General features: G+C 43.2%; 1 protein-coding gene across 1 annotated transcript in view; it reads left to right on the forward strand.

Moving 5' to 3' along the window:
- The first annotated feature begins 1017 nt into the window (after positions 1-1017).
- The window catches only part of LOC136553748 (amine oxidase [flavin-containing] A-like), a 35018-nt gene continuing 20348 nt past the window's right edge, over positions 1018-15687 (forward strand). Inside the window, exons 1-3 of the mRNA XM_066545499.1 lie at positions 1018-1125; positions 11139-11233; positions 12489-12626. Of these exons, the coding sequence (XP_066401596.1) occupies positions 1080-1125; positions 11139-11233; positions 12489-12626 (279 nt within the window). The 5' untranslated portion in view covers positions 1018-1079. The remainder of the gene's footprint in view (positions 1126-11138; positions 11234-12488; positions 12627-15687) is intronic.

Raw genomic sequence — 15687 nt, forward strand, 5'->3', positions numbered from 1 at the left:
AAACAGAATTTTGGCAACCAATTATTGTTTCAGGCATTGTCTTCGGGAAGATACGTCCGTGGAAACATTAACCCCTTGTTCCCTGGCTCATGGATCAAGTATAACTTGATTCTACTAAAGAGGTGAGGTTTGCAGGCTGCCATAACCTCTGCATCCATGCATCTCCTCCTCCTCCGCAGTCACTGCAGGTCACCAGCGCGGGGTTAAGGGAGCGCTGGCTGGTTCCATAGGCGGCATCCCTCACCGGGCACGCTGCATCCCACACCGGGAACGCTGCATCCCACACAGGGCACGCTGCATCCCGCACCGGGAACGCTGCATCCCACCCCGGGAACGCTGCATCCCGCACCAGGAACGCTGCATCCCTCACCGGGAACGCTGCATCCCACACCGGGAACGCTGCATCCCTCACCGGGAACGCTGCATCCCACACCGGGAACGCTGCATCCCACACCGGGAACGCTGCATCCCTCACCGGGAACGCTGCATCCCGCACCGGGGCACGCTGCATCCCGCACCGGGGCACACTGCATCCCGCACCGGGGCACACTGCATCCCGCACCGGGCACGCTGCATCCCACACCGGGAACGCTGCATCCCGCACCGGGAACGCTGCATCCCACACCGGGAACGCTGCATCCCGCACCGGGGCACGCTGTATCCTGCCTGCCTCCATCCCCCTGGCGTGATGGGGCACGAAGCCGGTACGATGCGCGCCCCGGGATGCGGTATTCCCAGTATCCCCGGTGTCCTCAGTGTCCCCGGTGTCCCCGGTGTTCCCGGTATTCCCGGCGTCTCCAGTGTCCCCGATATTCCCAGTGTCCCCGGTTTTCCCGGTGTTCCCGGTGCTCTCGGGACTCCCGAGCATCCCCCGCCTCGTCGGGCCGCACACCGAGCTCCGCGGAGGGCGTGGCCAGGTGATGCCCCTCCCCCGGACCGCGCCCATTGGTGGAAGGGCTGTGTGGCCACGCCCAGGGGCGGGGCCGGGGCGGGCGGGACGGCGCTGCCGGAGCGCGGGGCCGGGACGGAGCCGCGGCCGTGACCGGAGCCGGCACAAGGGGGACAGCGGGGACAGCGCCATGGCCCAGAAATACGACGTGGTCGTGATCGGGGCCGGCATCTCAGGTGGGTCGGGGAGGAACGGTCCCCGGGCATCCCGCCGGGAGCGCCCCCGGAGCGGCGCCGGGCGGGGCGCGGGGGGCGATGGAAGCGCAGGGCCGGGACCCGGGGGCTTCAGGGGCGCTCGGGGAGGGACAGGGGAAATGATCCGTGTCGTGATCTCACAAAGCGCTGCTCCTCGCCTTGCTTCGCTCTTGGTGCGGGTCGGGAGGGAGGCTGGAGGAAAAGTGACTTGGCAGTGCCCGCAGGTGGGGACCAGGCAGGGATCCGGGGATCCGGGCTGGGATTGGTGCATCCAGGCTGGGATTGGTGCAGCCCGACAAAAGTGGTGGTTTGGCGTGGTTTATTCAGGTTGCCCATGCAGCGGTGGCAGATGTTTTGTTTGGGAAACTGCTGCAGAATAAACATCTGGGAGTATCTCTAGGTTTGGTTCTGCCGCTGGGAGAAGAGCTGTTCTAGAGGCAGCCCGATTCCCCAAGTGCCATGGAGTCCTTGCACTTCACCAGGCAACACTTCCCAAAATACTCTTCAGAGCTACTTTCACACCAGCAACTGCATCATGGCCCTCCCTTATGCTTAAAAAACCCCGTTAATTAATTATTTTTATGTTATCTACAATGAGAATGTTGCTGTGTTGGAGAAAATTAATGTTTAGGTTGTCCCTCAGGTCAATTTTGTGTTGTCAGCTTTGGCCAGGTCTCAGTTTTCAGGCAGTCCTTACTTCACTAAGGATTCAGAAAAGGTGAGCTTTGTGACTCTGTGACTTCAGTGATATTCCAGCCATTATTGGTGTGGGTAAAGTTAGGTTTTATTAATATTGAGGAGTCAGAGGCTTTCTTTTGATGTAATCTGCAGTGAGTTCATGCATAAAACAGCAAATTGTTTACGTAATTATGTTATTTCATCTACTAAAATAACAGTAATTGTTTAAATAATTATTTGTGAATATGTAAATAAGCAAATAATCTGTAGCATCATTAAACAGACAGGAAGAGTGTGGATCTAGATTTCCTTGCTTTTTAGTTTTACCAGATGTCTGGTAATTTTCCTGCTAGAATGAGACATTTGGTCTTCATCCTTAGGGTTCCTGTAATGCACAGAGTGTCCCTAGGGAATTGCCACCCATTCTGTGCGCAGCTGATGGTGACATCCTCTTCATATGGTTTTTAGAGCTGTGACAAGCTCTTGTTCCCTTCAGGGTGCCTCGTTCCTCCAGGTCCCCAACCCGTGGCAGTGTTTCAGAAAATGCTTTGAGCATTTCTATGTCGTGTCTTGCCTCACTCGTACAAAAACACTGAGTTACTTTGTAACACCTGTGCCTTGGACCAAAGCCTGGTGTGGGGCTTGAAATGGAGCCAAGCAGAAAATTTCAGGGTGCTCACAGTCCCTGAAAAATTGTGGGTGGCATGAGGAAGACAAATAAACATGTCACAGCAATCCTGGGGTACAGGAACACTTTTCATGCCAATGGAAACCCCATGCCAGTGGCATAGACATTGGTGTCTGCCTGTAAGGAATTAGAACAGGCATCATTTTAAGAAAACAGCCATTGAAAAATAGACAATAAATGCCTTATTTATTAATTAATCCATTTTTACTCTACACTGCCATTCATAGCTGGGATTAAACTCTGATCAGCCTCTGGTCTGTTTTGCTTTTCTCACAGATTCTCTGTTACTACCATTCCTGCACCAATATGCTTACACCTCAGTTCTGCAAGAGGTTAGACAGTGCTGCTTTCTGGTCTTAAAAACAAAAAAAAAAAAAAAAAGAGAAAGTAATCTGTATCTAGAGTTCTGCTTCTGGTGAAATACATAGTAAGTCATGCTCCAGTATGGACAGGATTTCCCCTCCATCTCTCTGATTCCAGTGTTGACTTGCTGAAATTGAATTTGCAGTTGACTCATCTGGTGAGATTTCTGTCTCCTCTCTTTCTGTTGTATTTTAAATACTACCTGGTGCTTGCAGGAAGGGGTAGGAAACTCTGAGATAAAATAATTCTTTACTGCAAATACATGAAATCTGTATGAGGTATAAGCAAAGTGCTTGTTCTATTAGGTGTGAACTTCCCAGCAGTGATGCTGTGGCACTTTTAAAACTATTTGTCCAGTATTTGTGAAATGAAGCTCAAACCCTGACAAGCAGCTCTGGAGTTGTACACTTCTCAAAGCAAAGCATGGTCCTGAGAGGCAATTTCTGAGCAGTGAGTTTCTGAACATGTTTTGCTCATCCCTGCTCCTGGCCTCTGCATGCACATCACAATGTGGCCATTCCAGGGACACAGAATCCCCTCTGCCTGTAGGGAGCTGCAGGCTGGGGATGGAGGGAGCTTCTGCAAAGGGTGGTTTGGAGAGAAAAACTGGATTTCTTCTTTTGGAAGAAATCTCTGCTTGGGTGGCTTCTACCTCTGGGATTTTCCTGCTGTACCCCTTGGAATCTCCCTTAAAGTGTCCAGGCTGCATTAGCAAGTGCCTTTGCACCCTGCAGAGAGGGAGCTGCAGAGGTTGGGATAGATTCCTCTTTCCACTTGGGCTTGCATGTTAAAAATGTGGATAGTGGCCAGTAAAAGCCTCAGGCACATGTTTGTGTCACTCTTAATAGATTATGTCCCCTGTAATACAGTTAATATTGATTACAGCATTTTACACCCAAGCATATTAAATAAACTGGTGCCTGAAGTTAAAGACTTTCCTCATACCCACAGGGAGTTTTTATTTATATGGCTCAAATATTGCTCCCATTTTCTATTTATAGGGTTTTCTGCTGAACTGAAGAGTGCTGTTCTGGATTGATTTTGACATGATTGATTTTACTTGATTGTGTGTTTGTTGAAACCCAGCAAGCTAATGGCAGAAAATGGTGTAAGGAGGGTCTGGGTGGTCAGTCACTCCTCAGGCACTGTTCATTAGCAACTGGACAGCATTAAATGCTCAGAGTTTTGACAGAAACCTCAGATATTCAGTTTGTCAGATCTGAGAATGACTTCTGTGACCTGTAATTTCTCAAAACTTTCTAACTGACCTTATTGGGGCATATTTTCATATGGATAACAAAATGTGCCATGTTGACTCCAAGGTTACCTCCCTACCAAATTTCAAGTTGCTGCTGCAACTTCCAAAAAATAGGCATTAAAAAAAGGAATGATTTTTCAAAATCAAAGAATATGTTTTCCCTAGACATTTAGAAATAGACAGGCAGTTTTGACCAAGATTTTCTAGCAGAAAAGAATCACAAAAAACCACACCCTGAAAAAACACACCCTGAAAATTCAAGCTTAAATAGTTCCACATTTGGAAAAAAAAAAAAAAAGTATGTAAGCAAAATATCTTAACTTTTTTTCAAGGGAATATATTCATGTGCCAGCCTCAACTCGTGTGGAAGCCAAGTTTATCAGAAGATTGCATGGAGAATTAATAATGTTTGTCTACATAATACAAACCAGAGAGACAGCAGATATGAAGAAGTATGTCCAGAAGCAGAGAGGTCCAAAAAATCTTGTATGCAAGTATGGTTTGGAAGAAATTTCAGCACATTGTGTTACAAATATAAAACACAAGAGAAAACCAGTCATAATTGAATCTTCCACTTAAGACTATAATTTGCTGACATGGATAGTTTTTGTTTCCACAGAGAAAGATGTTTGTTTTTATCTAGAACAAAGCTGAGATTTCCCAGCCATGTGCAGGAAACAGCACTGTTTTCTGCTGCACTTATGGAGGATTCCAAGGCCCACAAACTGTAGGAAAAGCTGGGATGTAAAAATAGTAGTGATTAGCCTTTATATAGAAATAAAACATATGATATATTATTAAGACATTTTTGTTTTTCTCTCTGTGGGAAAGCACTCTGTGTTGGCATCTCCAGCTCCACAGTGTGTGACTGACAGCCTCACCCCTCGAGCTACCTACGCCTTGGCTTTGGGCTCTGAGTGAGAGACTGAATAATGAGCAAATGCAGATTTTCCTTCTTGCCATCCTGGCAGCACAACTTCTGTTGTACACTGCCCTGTTTGTTTTGACAGCACGCCAAGCTGCTGGTGGGTGGTGGTGTCAGATAAACTGTCAAACACACACACAGTTGTTGGTGTGAGATAGAATCGCTCTGACCTGTGTAAATCTGGAGTAGTTTTCAATAATCTTTTTCCCCTGCTGTTACTTCTGTATTTACCTGGGATTTGACCTATAGGAATGTAATATTTGATTCATAAAATGTATTCTCTGATTATCACTTTGCATTTGCCCTGTGCTGGGCTCCGGCTACCTGGCTCCTTCCTTCATTCTTTCTGGAGCCAAGCAGAAAGCTGATAATGTTGTCATTTCATAGCAGAGATTCCTAAAGACCATTTTTGGGGATGCAGAAATAAATAAGAATGTTTCATAGAGCTCTGAGTTCCCAAAGTACTCCTAGCAAGCTGGCTGTCTTTATGACAAAAATTTACAGCAGGAACAAAAGTCCCAGAATTCCATACAAAGTGTAATGGATGCTTTATACAGTAATTGCAAATGAGCAGAAGTACCAATTTCCATTTGCCTCCCTCTTCATAATGTGTTCTGCTGGTTTGCTGTTGAAATCCTATGAGTATTATTTGCCTCAGCAAGCAAAAGAAATAGCCAAGTAGTTAGGACAGACCCCTAAAAATACCCTAACATAACAAAACCAGGCATGGGATAGGCATTATGTCTTTTCTGAGAATATCAGCACTGATGTTATTGGTATTTGTGGTGATGACATTGATCATAAATTAGCAGCAACATTTTTTTACATTCTTTTTTAGTTGAAAGTCACCATTTAGGTGGCAGGAATTTATTCTGGACAGCACTGACCAAAAAAAATTGTCAATAACACGTGTGTAATTACCTTGGTTGTTTCCATTACTAGGTGGGATCAAACTTTCATTATTTTAATGTGTAAATGGAGGAAAGATACCTCATTTCCAACCCTGTGCTTATATTCATTAACTTTTTTCTGCCTTTGTTTTGGGGGAGGGCATTACTTTGGGGGAGGAAAGTTTACTGCAAGAAGCTGTGGACATGAAAAATCCCAGTGGGTGTGTGTGGAGTGATATCATCCTTGGAATAGAATTCCCTCTTCCTGCCCACTGCATTTCTGCTAACATTGTCCATGAGAAAGTGTTTTTGTGCCTTTCAGAACAAGGCTTGCATCTGTAGGAAGCATTTAGACAGTGAAGCCATTGAGGCCAGTAAGTGGTTTGGTCTCATTTGGACAATGTACTTTGTAGTAGAAAATATTTATTCTCTTTTGGTTAAGATCTTTGCTGAATCAAGTGGATTTTTTTTCCTAGAAGGGAAAAAATACTGATGAAAATGAGATTAAATAGATTTAACTGAAAAGGACAAAATAGAGAGATTAACTCAATCTCTCTCTAGTGTCAAAGATTCTACAAGAAGAGACATGAAAGAAAGTATGGCAAGATAAAACATGGTTTCTGACAAGCAGAAAATTAGTGATGTTATGGTATTAGGCAACACTGAAGTAGAAATAAATGTAGACTTGTGATCCACACTCTGCATTTTTGCTCTTCTGTGAGGATTTAAGATGCTGTTACTGAATTAATAGCATTGTTGGCTTGGGGTCTTTTTATATTTTCAGTGGCAATTTAAAATCTTCAAATCCTTAGTCAGTGAAAGGAAAGTTCTTTCATTCTCAGCTTTCTGTGTGTTGTTGCCCATTAGTGGCTTCTCTGGTCAATTTGATGTAACTGAGCACATTTTAATTGTATTTTAAAACTTAAAAAAATGCTACAATGTACACAAAAATTCCAATCAAAGGGTAATCAAGGTTGCAGGAAAAGAATAAAGAGGTGAGGAAGAGATTTTACCCTATGGTAATGGCAGACATGTTTTGCATCTCTCATTGACAGGTTCATTTTTACTTGCCAAAGGGATTTCTAGCTCGAAAAATGAGAGCTGATTTTAAGGTGATCATTGCCAGGTTTAATTACTCAGTTGTGTTTAGAAAAAGTTAGGGTTTCCATCAATGAAACAGTAGAAATAATCACAGCATTAGGATGCCATTACATTGGAACTTTAATAATGATATATTGCCAATTCTCTTATTTTACTGATGTGTATTAGAAAAAATGAGCAAAAAAGTCTTAAAATTATTTCCCCACTCAAGATCATAAAAATGCAGGGATTTTACAAGAAGATTTTCCCCCTTTTTGCTCAATTAAATCTTGCTAGAACACTAGAGTAATTAGTTAATGATCTTTCTCACAATGTGGCTATTCCATGCCATGTACAGTAGGGTGGATTAATGAGGATTTTATGAAGGAATGTTCTGTATTTACAGAGCCTAAATTTTGAAAACTAGAACTCTATACTGCTAGTATATACTCTATACTGTTAGTATACAAACCCTAGGATATTCCCAATAAAGTAACTTTTTAAAAACTCTCACTGTTTGTGCTGTAGAAAGCATCTCTGCTCATATGCTCTGTATCAACCCCAGTATTGAGGCAACTTGGAATTATTTTCATAAATCTACACTTTTAAACACTTCCCTACAAAGCAGGGAACCATTTTCCACATTACAGGACTCCTCTGGAATCAAGTTCAAGTCTCTTAAGTCCCAGTGTTGTTCACTACCTATGGAGTTGAACTTTTCTTTCCTGTGAAGTAGAGATGGGCTTTGTTGTATTACAAAATTCAGTATTGTTCAGTCCTTATGTTTCAGTCATGGGGTGTGTCTTGTAGTCTGCAGGTTGGCATCAATTCATCTTAGTGTTTATTTTTTTTAAACTGTATATCCAGTGTTTTGATGCACTTCGAAGGGCTTTGCTCGTGGTAGCATTATGACAATTTTCTGCATGAAAGCAGCCACAGTATGATCTGTGGCAGCAGCAATTCTGAGTCCTTAATAGCACTGCAGAATCAATAGGAACAGAGCTTTCCTGCCTGGCATCTTCAGAGGAGGGGAGCTGCTTGTGAGATTTCCATAGAAACCCTTGTGGAGGATGTCTGGCCTTGTTTGTTCTCATTTTACAATAAGTGAATTTCCAGAGCAGAATGAGCTGTGGTTTTGGCAGGCTCCTCCTGTCTTGCTGAGGCAAGTGGTGTATTTCTAATTCTTGGAATTAGGAGATATCTGGAAGGAGTTTGCTCAGTGATTTGGGGTGGTTTCCAGCTTTATCTCAGGGCTGCACTTGGGGGAGGTGGAGGTGACATAGCCACAGGCTGAGCTGTGACAGGGGTGTCTGCACAGAGTCACAGCAGCAGACACTGCAGTGCTGTCGCTGCCTGGTCTGAGCACTGAGCCCAGTTTGGCCTGGAATAATGTGCCTGTGAGGAATGGTTTGGATTGGAAGGGACCTTAAAGCCCATCTCATTCCACCCCTTGCCATGGGCAGGGACACCTCCCACTAGACCAGGTTGCTCAAAGCCCCATCCAGCCTGGCCTGGAGCACTTCCAGGGATGGGGCATCCACAGCTTCTTCCCTGCTCCTTGGGAGTTGCTGAAGTTCATGATGTCCTCTGGGATGGAGATGGTGTAGAGGAAGTGGGAGGATAGCTCCATGCAGCCTGAGGGGAGCCGAGCAGGCAGGGATGAGGCAAGGAGCAGGAAAAGAGAAGGTCTCATTCCTTCCTCTCTCATTCTTATCCCATCAATCAATCAATCAATCACTCTCTGGTGTCCAGTCCTGTCCAGGATACTGGAACAGCAACAAAAGTCTTGAAAACTCAAGTTATGGAGAAGATGAAGGATAAATATGCACTCAATTTAGAGGTTGTGTATAAAAAGCACAGAGGCTTCATGACCTGTGGGGTGCTTCAGATGAACCTGTGGAAACACCTGGACCTGGTGCACTTGAGTCTGACCAGGATGAAGCTGAGGAGGTGGGTCCAACAGACAGAGATAGAGACAGACGTGGAGATGCTGTGTGTGGGTGTTGTTCCTAGCCTTCTGTTTTGAGAGAAAATAGTTTCCATGCTTAGAGCAAGTAAATGTGTAGTAGTAATCTTAAATAAACATATTTTGTATTGTTTATACTTGTGAGTCATGCCCTCTCCCGGTTCCCAGTAAGGCATTTCTGTCTCAATTTATTTCTTGCTGTTTCCCAGTTTATGAAACTTTTCTCAGATGACCATTGGGTTAACAGTAATGAAACTTAACCACCTGTGAGTCTGGAGAACAAGTGCAATTTAACAGGCAAACAGGTTAGAGAACCTCAGTCACATTACAGCATGTTCTTCATCCCTTAGCAGCCCTTCTTTATTTGGATACATCCCATAATTAAGCTGTAATCCAGTAGTGAGCTTAACTTCCAACTCAGTCCAGTGTGACCATTATTCTTCCTAAACAACTGTGGCAGGAATGGAGCAGTTGTATTCAGCATGAAATTATGGTCTTAGGCACCAAAGATTGCATTTAATTTTTTTTTCATACCTAGGACAGATTTCTTTTGGCTTCATGGTCAATTCTTTCAAGGCATGTATATCTATAGTAAACTTTCTTACAAAAGAATTATCCACTCATGTGTGAGTGTCCAGTGGTATTTATAGAGAATAGAGAATTCAGCCTTTTATTTTGTACATGTAGGATATCCACGATGGTATGACAAAACCTTCTGTATTTCTTGAAATCTCATATTTCTGCTTATAAAAAAATATGTATTTGTGAGAAAGTATTGCGTTTTGTGGTTTCAACATCATGGATTTGTGTCTTCTACATTTATGTTGGAGAGAGAGAGAAACTATCACTCAATGGATTAAAGAATTAGCTAGAAAAATATTATTTCTAAAGTTTCATGGAGGAAAAAAATTTATCACTGAAATAAATTAGATCAATTTGTAATATATCCACTCCACTGAAAAATTGCTTGCAATTAAAAAACTTAGAATATTAACTAGATGGAAGAATTAGGTATACTTCTGCTCCAGCAGCAATCTGAAGAATATGGTGTAAGGGTGTAAAATTACTTTTAGATGAGTGTGAAAATTATCTATATAATTTCTGCCTATATAAGACATTTGAACTTCCTCAGTTCTGGTTTCCAGTGAATGGTGTCCCACTTTCCATTAAGTATTCTATGCACAGGAGTTTATGGTCAATTTTGCATTGCCTTAGAATAAAGGAGTACATTTAACTCTTCCCAGAATGATTCCTCTCCCCTGGTCTTTCCAGACATGCCTTCTTTGTAAGGCTCACAAAAAGTTGATTTTAATCACATTTCAAGGTAGTGTAATAAACATGAGGGTAATATTGTTACTCCTGCCTGCAGGATATCTTGGAAGTGCTGATCAATAGGGCTGCCTTTCGTGTACTTAAGGAGGGGAAACAACTCCCAAGAAACAATGCTTCAGTGCCAAATTGGCCTGCAGGGCAGGGGCATAATCTGATTTCACCAACTCATGATTGCTTTTTACAATTTCAGCTCCCATCTGTCAGGAGCAGAGAGGTCTCCTGTCCTATTGAATTTTCAGTTGTCTCTAGTGGCTCCATCACAAAGTCCCATAATTAGATGATTTTTGCTGAGACCATAATTCCACTTATAAAGTATCTACATGCAGCCTGTTTGATTGTCATGGTCAAACTCCATTGCTGAAAATGAATCCTGACAGTGAAGCAGACTTTCCTTCTGCATGTGAATGAGGCCAAGGGACAGCAGAGGAGCAGAGTTGATGCGGCAGAGGAGCATTTTTGATGTCACTGCAGCACTGCAAGGCCCCCAAGCTGGGTGCTGCCTTTCCATAGGCTGCACAAATGGAGAGTAGGATGTGTGTCTGTCTCTTAATAATTGAAGTTTTGCTGCTTTTAAAAGGCCAAAATGCCAATCAAAGTAGGAAGCTTCAGTCTGTCAGTGGTTATAACATGCAACTAAGCAGCAGCCACATGATTTCTGTGGTGAGATACCATGCAAAGCTCCTAGCTTCTCTCAGGGATTTTTGAGAGCAATCTATTGAAATATCTGACCTTGAAGCTTTGGTCCAGTTTTTGACCATGAATGTGGCTGATTGCTGCCACTGGCTTTAATGCACTTTCTCCTTTTTTTTTGCCAGGTTTGTCAGCTGCCAAATTGCTCTCTGATGCTGGGGTCAGCGTGGTGGTCCTTGAGGCCCGGGACAGAGTGGGAGGAAGGACATTCACTATCAGGGTAAGTGCTTCATGAGGTGTGAACTCCCTTTTGTGCTGGTCTACAATGGGACAGATGTCACTCCTGTTATTTTGACCCAGGGAACTGCAATTATTTTGGTCCAGGCAACTACAGCTTCAGCTCAATCCCTCAGAAGGTGACAGAGCAACTAATCCAAAAGCCATCAGTCAGCATGTGTTCACCAAGGATCCCTGCTTGGCCAACCTGACAGCCTTCTAAGGTGCAGTGACTGGCTTAGTAGATGAGGGAAAAATGAATATTGTCTACCTAGCCTTCAATAATGTGTTGAAAACCATCATCTGGGACCAAGAGTGTCAGAGCATTTCCCCTCTTTTTCCCATCTCCCTTTGCATACTGTAACAGGGATGATAACTTAGAGCCCTATAAAAAGCAGCCTGAGCAGGACCAGACATCATTATGGCTCAGACATATGTTTGAAAATGTCTTAAAATTATCTGAAATAACACTCTTGCTTCTAAAAATGAAATGCATCTTGATTTCCATTAGGAAAAAAAGAAAAGAAATGAAGAATCACTTGTGACACAGGTTAATGTAATACAGACATTACCTCTGCTTCCCACCCTGGAACTGAGGGAGGTGAAAATTATGTCAGGTGCCATTGCTGGGGAACCAGAGATAAACAGTGGTGTTCCAGCAGAAATCATTGTGTGTGAACCATGGAGCATAAACACCATCCTTCTGTGACACTGAGAGCGCCAGGCTGAAAATACTCACTATAAACAGTGTTCAAGAGTTCCTGTCTTGGGAGATCAGCCTGCTGTGATAGTGTGCATCCCTGAAACCTTCTGCTTTCCTCCCACTTCCCAAGTGAGTGGGGTGCTGGTCTGAGGGATGCATGGAGCACCTTTCATGTCAGGTATGGCTGGGGATCCCTGTCCCATCAGCAGCAGGCTGGAGCCAAGAGAAAGGAGAATAATCTCCTGGAAAACTGCAGTGCAGTGCTCAGCACCTGCAGCACTAAGTCTAAGCAAGTATCTAGAGAGAGAAAACAAGCCTTGATGCTGGAGGTGGTTTCAGCTGCAGAAATGCTTTGTAATGACAAGAAAATTAATGTGAATTTCTTGAACATCTCCAGGGGTGGTGACTCCACCCCCTCCCTGTGCAGCCCATTTCCATGCTCAACAACCTTTCCCATTAACAAATCCATTCAGTATGGAATATTCTTTCTGCTTCTAGATGTTTGTATTGAGGAGCTTCCTGCACAGCTTCTGATTCCTGTATTCTTTGTTCCCAGAATGATAAAGTGAATTATGTAGATGTTGGTGGATCTTATGTGGGACCTACCCAAAACCGGATTCTGCGACTGGCAAAAGAGCTGGGGGTGGAGAACTATAAAGTGTATGTTGAGGGCCACATGTTCCATCACAAAGGGGTAAGTATTGCATATTGCAGATATTGTAAGTATATTGTAACTCCATGCTGAGGTACCCAAAGGTGGCACTGAAACTTGGAAATTGCTGACAGTTATCAAAAGGGTTTCATCTAAAATTCACCCTTAGTAATCCAGACAGCACCTGCTTGAATTGTTGTTATTCTGTTTTAATTTGTTGGGAGTGTGACAAATGGTTCTTATTTTCTTTTTAAAAGTGTTCAAAACAGCAGCTGACAGCAGCTAAAAAACCTGGGATGCATTTGGCACATTGTCTTTGAACATACCCTCCCAAGGGGTTTTGCTTGAAATCCAGGAAATACTTGTTCAGAAATAAAAGCCAAATTTAAATTTAAAAAAAAGAATAGTATTGATGGATAGTATTGAATGAGGATACTGGACAACAGTATTATGGAACCAGCCTGGGAATAGGATAATATATTTTGCTCACATGAGATCTTTCCCAGCCCCACAGAGTAGGATCAATCTCACAAAAGGGTGTTAGGAAGTTAATCATCCAATCTGAGACTCTGAGCTTCCCTCTCTAGATAATGGTGCCACACAAGCCCTTCCCAAGAGTCACCAAAATGTCACCTCTGAGGTGTGGGGCAGCAGGAGTCCAGGTGGCCACTCTTGGGCAAGTCCTGGTGTGGTTGAAGTGAACAGGAATGAAAGTCAGAGCAGATTTCCAGCCCAGATCTTTAGTCCACTGATTTTTTTTGCACAGGTCCTACCCAGGACCTGCTGCCAAAACCAGTGCAGGGTGAGAGCAGCAGGGAGAAGGACAAAGAAAAGCCTAAGATTCATAGGTGTGAGATGTGGCTGTCTGTATCCATAACACAAAGTATTATTTTAATTTGCAAAGACCACCACTTTCAATTTTTTAAAGAATATTCTTTAGTTTTGGCACTTGGCAGACTCTGGCAGAACCAGACTTTTGAAGCCTGTGTGAGTTACAGTTGACATACTTGATATAGACAAGCCATCCTGTGTGAGGGATCTTTAATTGGTTTCATTTCTATTACCTTCCCAATTTTTTCCCTAAGAATTAGAGCAATGTGTTCACACTGCAAACTTTTACCATCTGGTTCTGCAAGCACTCCTTATTGGGCAGATTGATGCCATGCTCATAAACTAGGCACATCTTAAATAATTGCTCAGCCACTCCATAATGCTGAAAAACTTACTTTTCACTCCCTCATGCAAAATTGATGTAATTCTGCAGCAAGAGGGATGGGCTGGTTTGTACCATCAGAATGTTTGTCCCACTCTAATTTAAGCTCAGGCATGAATATCTCAGCATCCTAAAAGGCACTTATCTTCTTTATGTTAAATAAAAGGCTCTAATGGGTCACATTACTTCAAGCCCTTAATCCATTTTGACACCAAAGCTGCAGCTTTTTATTGTCCCACATTGCATTATGCACGTCTCTGCTAATGACCATGTAATTTTGTATGTTTTCTTTGAAGTGAAAGCATATTTCTAAGCAAGAGGCAGCATTATGAGCTATTCAGCTGGATCACAGGCTGTGGATCAATTCTGGATTTGGCATTGTGGTCCTGCTGAGCTAATCAGGGTCCCAAGGGAGCTGTAATTGTTGGACCAGGGTGACATCAAAGGGGCTTTAAGGTATCCCAGATTTAAGCACTGGATGAACAATAATGATGCCTTCCTCCTTTCTCCCACATCCTCTTCCCATGAATTGTAGCCCTTTAATTTTCTTTTCCTAAGATTTTGCACAGCTTTTTCTCTTTTCTTTTTCCTTGAGACATTGTGCAGTCAGCATGCCCTTTGATTTGGGGATGTGTTGCTGAACCCTCACTCATATCCCACTTCTAGAAGAAGCTTTTTAAGCTCCATCTGTGCAGTCCTGGCTGTTGGCAGCTCAGTGCCCAGGGCTCTTTTACCTGCCTCTCTTTTACCTGCCTGCTGCACACTGTTGCCAGGCTGGATGCTGAGGTGCAGGTAGGGTTTGTGGTCTCCCAGCTGCAGATGCACCCCTCACATTCATTAAAGATGCTCCAGGAACACAAGCACAAATCACACAATACCACACAGTACCAAGTGGTATTTCCTAGATGGCAGAAAGCGTTAGCAAAGAGATTATTTGATATTAAAGGATGATATCAAACAGAAATTAAATATTAATCTGAAATATGGATGTTTTCAGCTTCTTGGCCTGATGCACCATCAGCCATGGCCACCTGCAGACCTTGAAAGGTCTGATTAAATCTTCTCCCCTTGTGTCTCAGCTCTCTGGTGCTTGTCTGGTGGCTGTCCAGGAGTGTGGAGCCAGGGCCAGACAGGAAAGTCTCCTCCCAAGAGCTTTCTCCAGAGCCTGCAGTGTTGTGTGGTTTTGTCAGAGGGGAGAGGAAGTTTTGAGCAATGACTAAGCACAGCCTTAGCTGTGTTTGTGACATCTGTATGTAATCTCCAGCACCCTTGGATTAAGAGATTTTTGGTCTTCTCTTCACCTTAACAATCAGTTCAGCTTGGCTTTTTCTGAAGATTTCCAGGATACTGCTTGGATTGAGCTGGGAGAAAGTGGGAAAATTACTTATTTGAGCAGAGGAAGCAGCCAAGAGAAAGTGAAAATCCCCAGAGGGATTTAATGAGCTCCTTTGCTCTGACAGGAATTTTTCCCATATCTCTGTGGAAAAATTCCAGATGCTGCAAGCTTTAATAGCCAAGTTGCTTCATTGGTGCAGGTTTCCTTTGTAGTTACAGTTTCTTTGAAAATCCAAATATGTAACTATTGTTTATAATAATAATAATGATAATGATAATAATAATGATAATAATAATAATAATTATTATTATTATTTATTTATTTATTTATTTATTTATTTATTTTGCATCAGTTAGCATGGTAACATGCATACCTTTAATGTCAGTCAGGAATTTTTTTTGGTATCCTGTCCTTGTAAATCTGTAACTTTAAAACTTAAGTGTTTGTTGTGAGCCCTCTTTTCAGCTAAATCCAGATGTGCTGGGTTCTCCCTTCCCTGAGCTGGCAGACAGCTTTTTGTTTTAACAGAGTCCTTGAAGCTCTGTTTTCACCTT

The sequence above is a fragment of the Molothrus aeneus genome, chromosome 2 (assembly GCF_037042795.1).
Source record: "Molothrus aeneus isolate 106 chromosome 2, BPBGC_Maene_1.0, whole genome shotgun sequence".
Taxonomy (NCBI): domain Eukaryota; kingdom Metazoa; phylum Chordata; class Aves; order Passeriformes; family Icteridae; genus Molothrus; species Molothrus aeneus.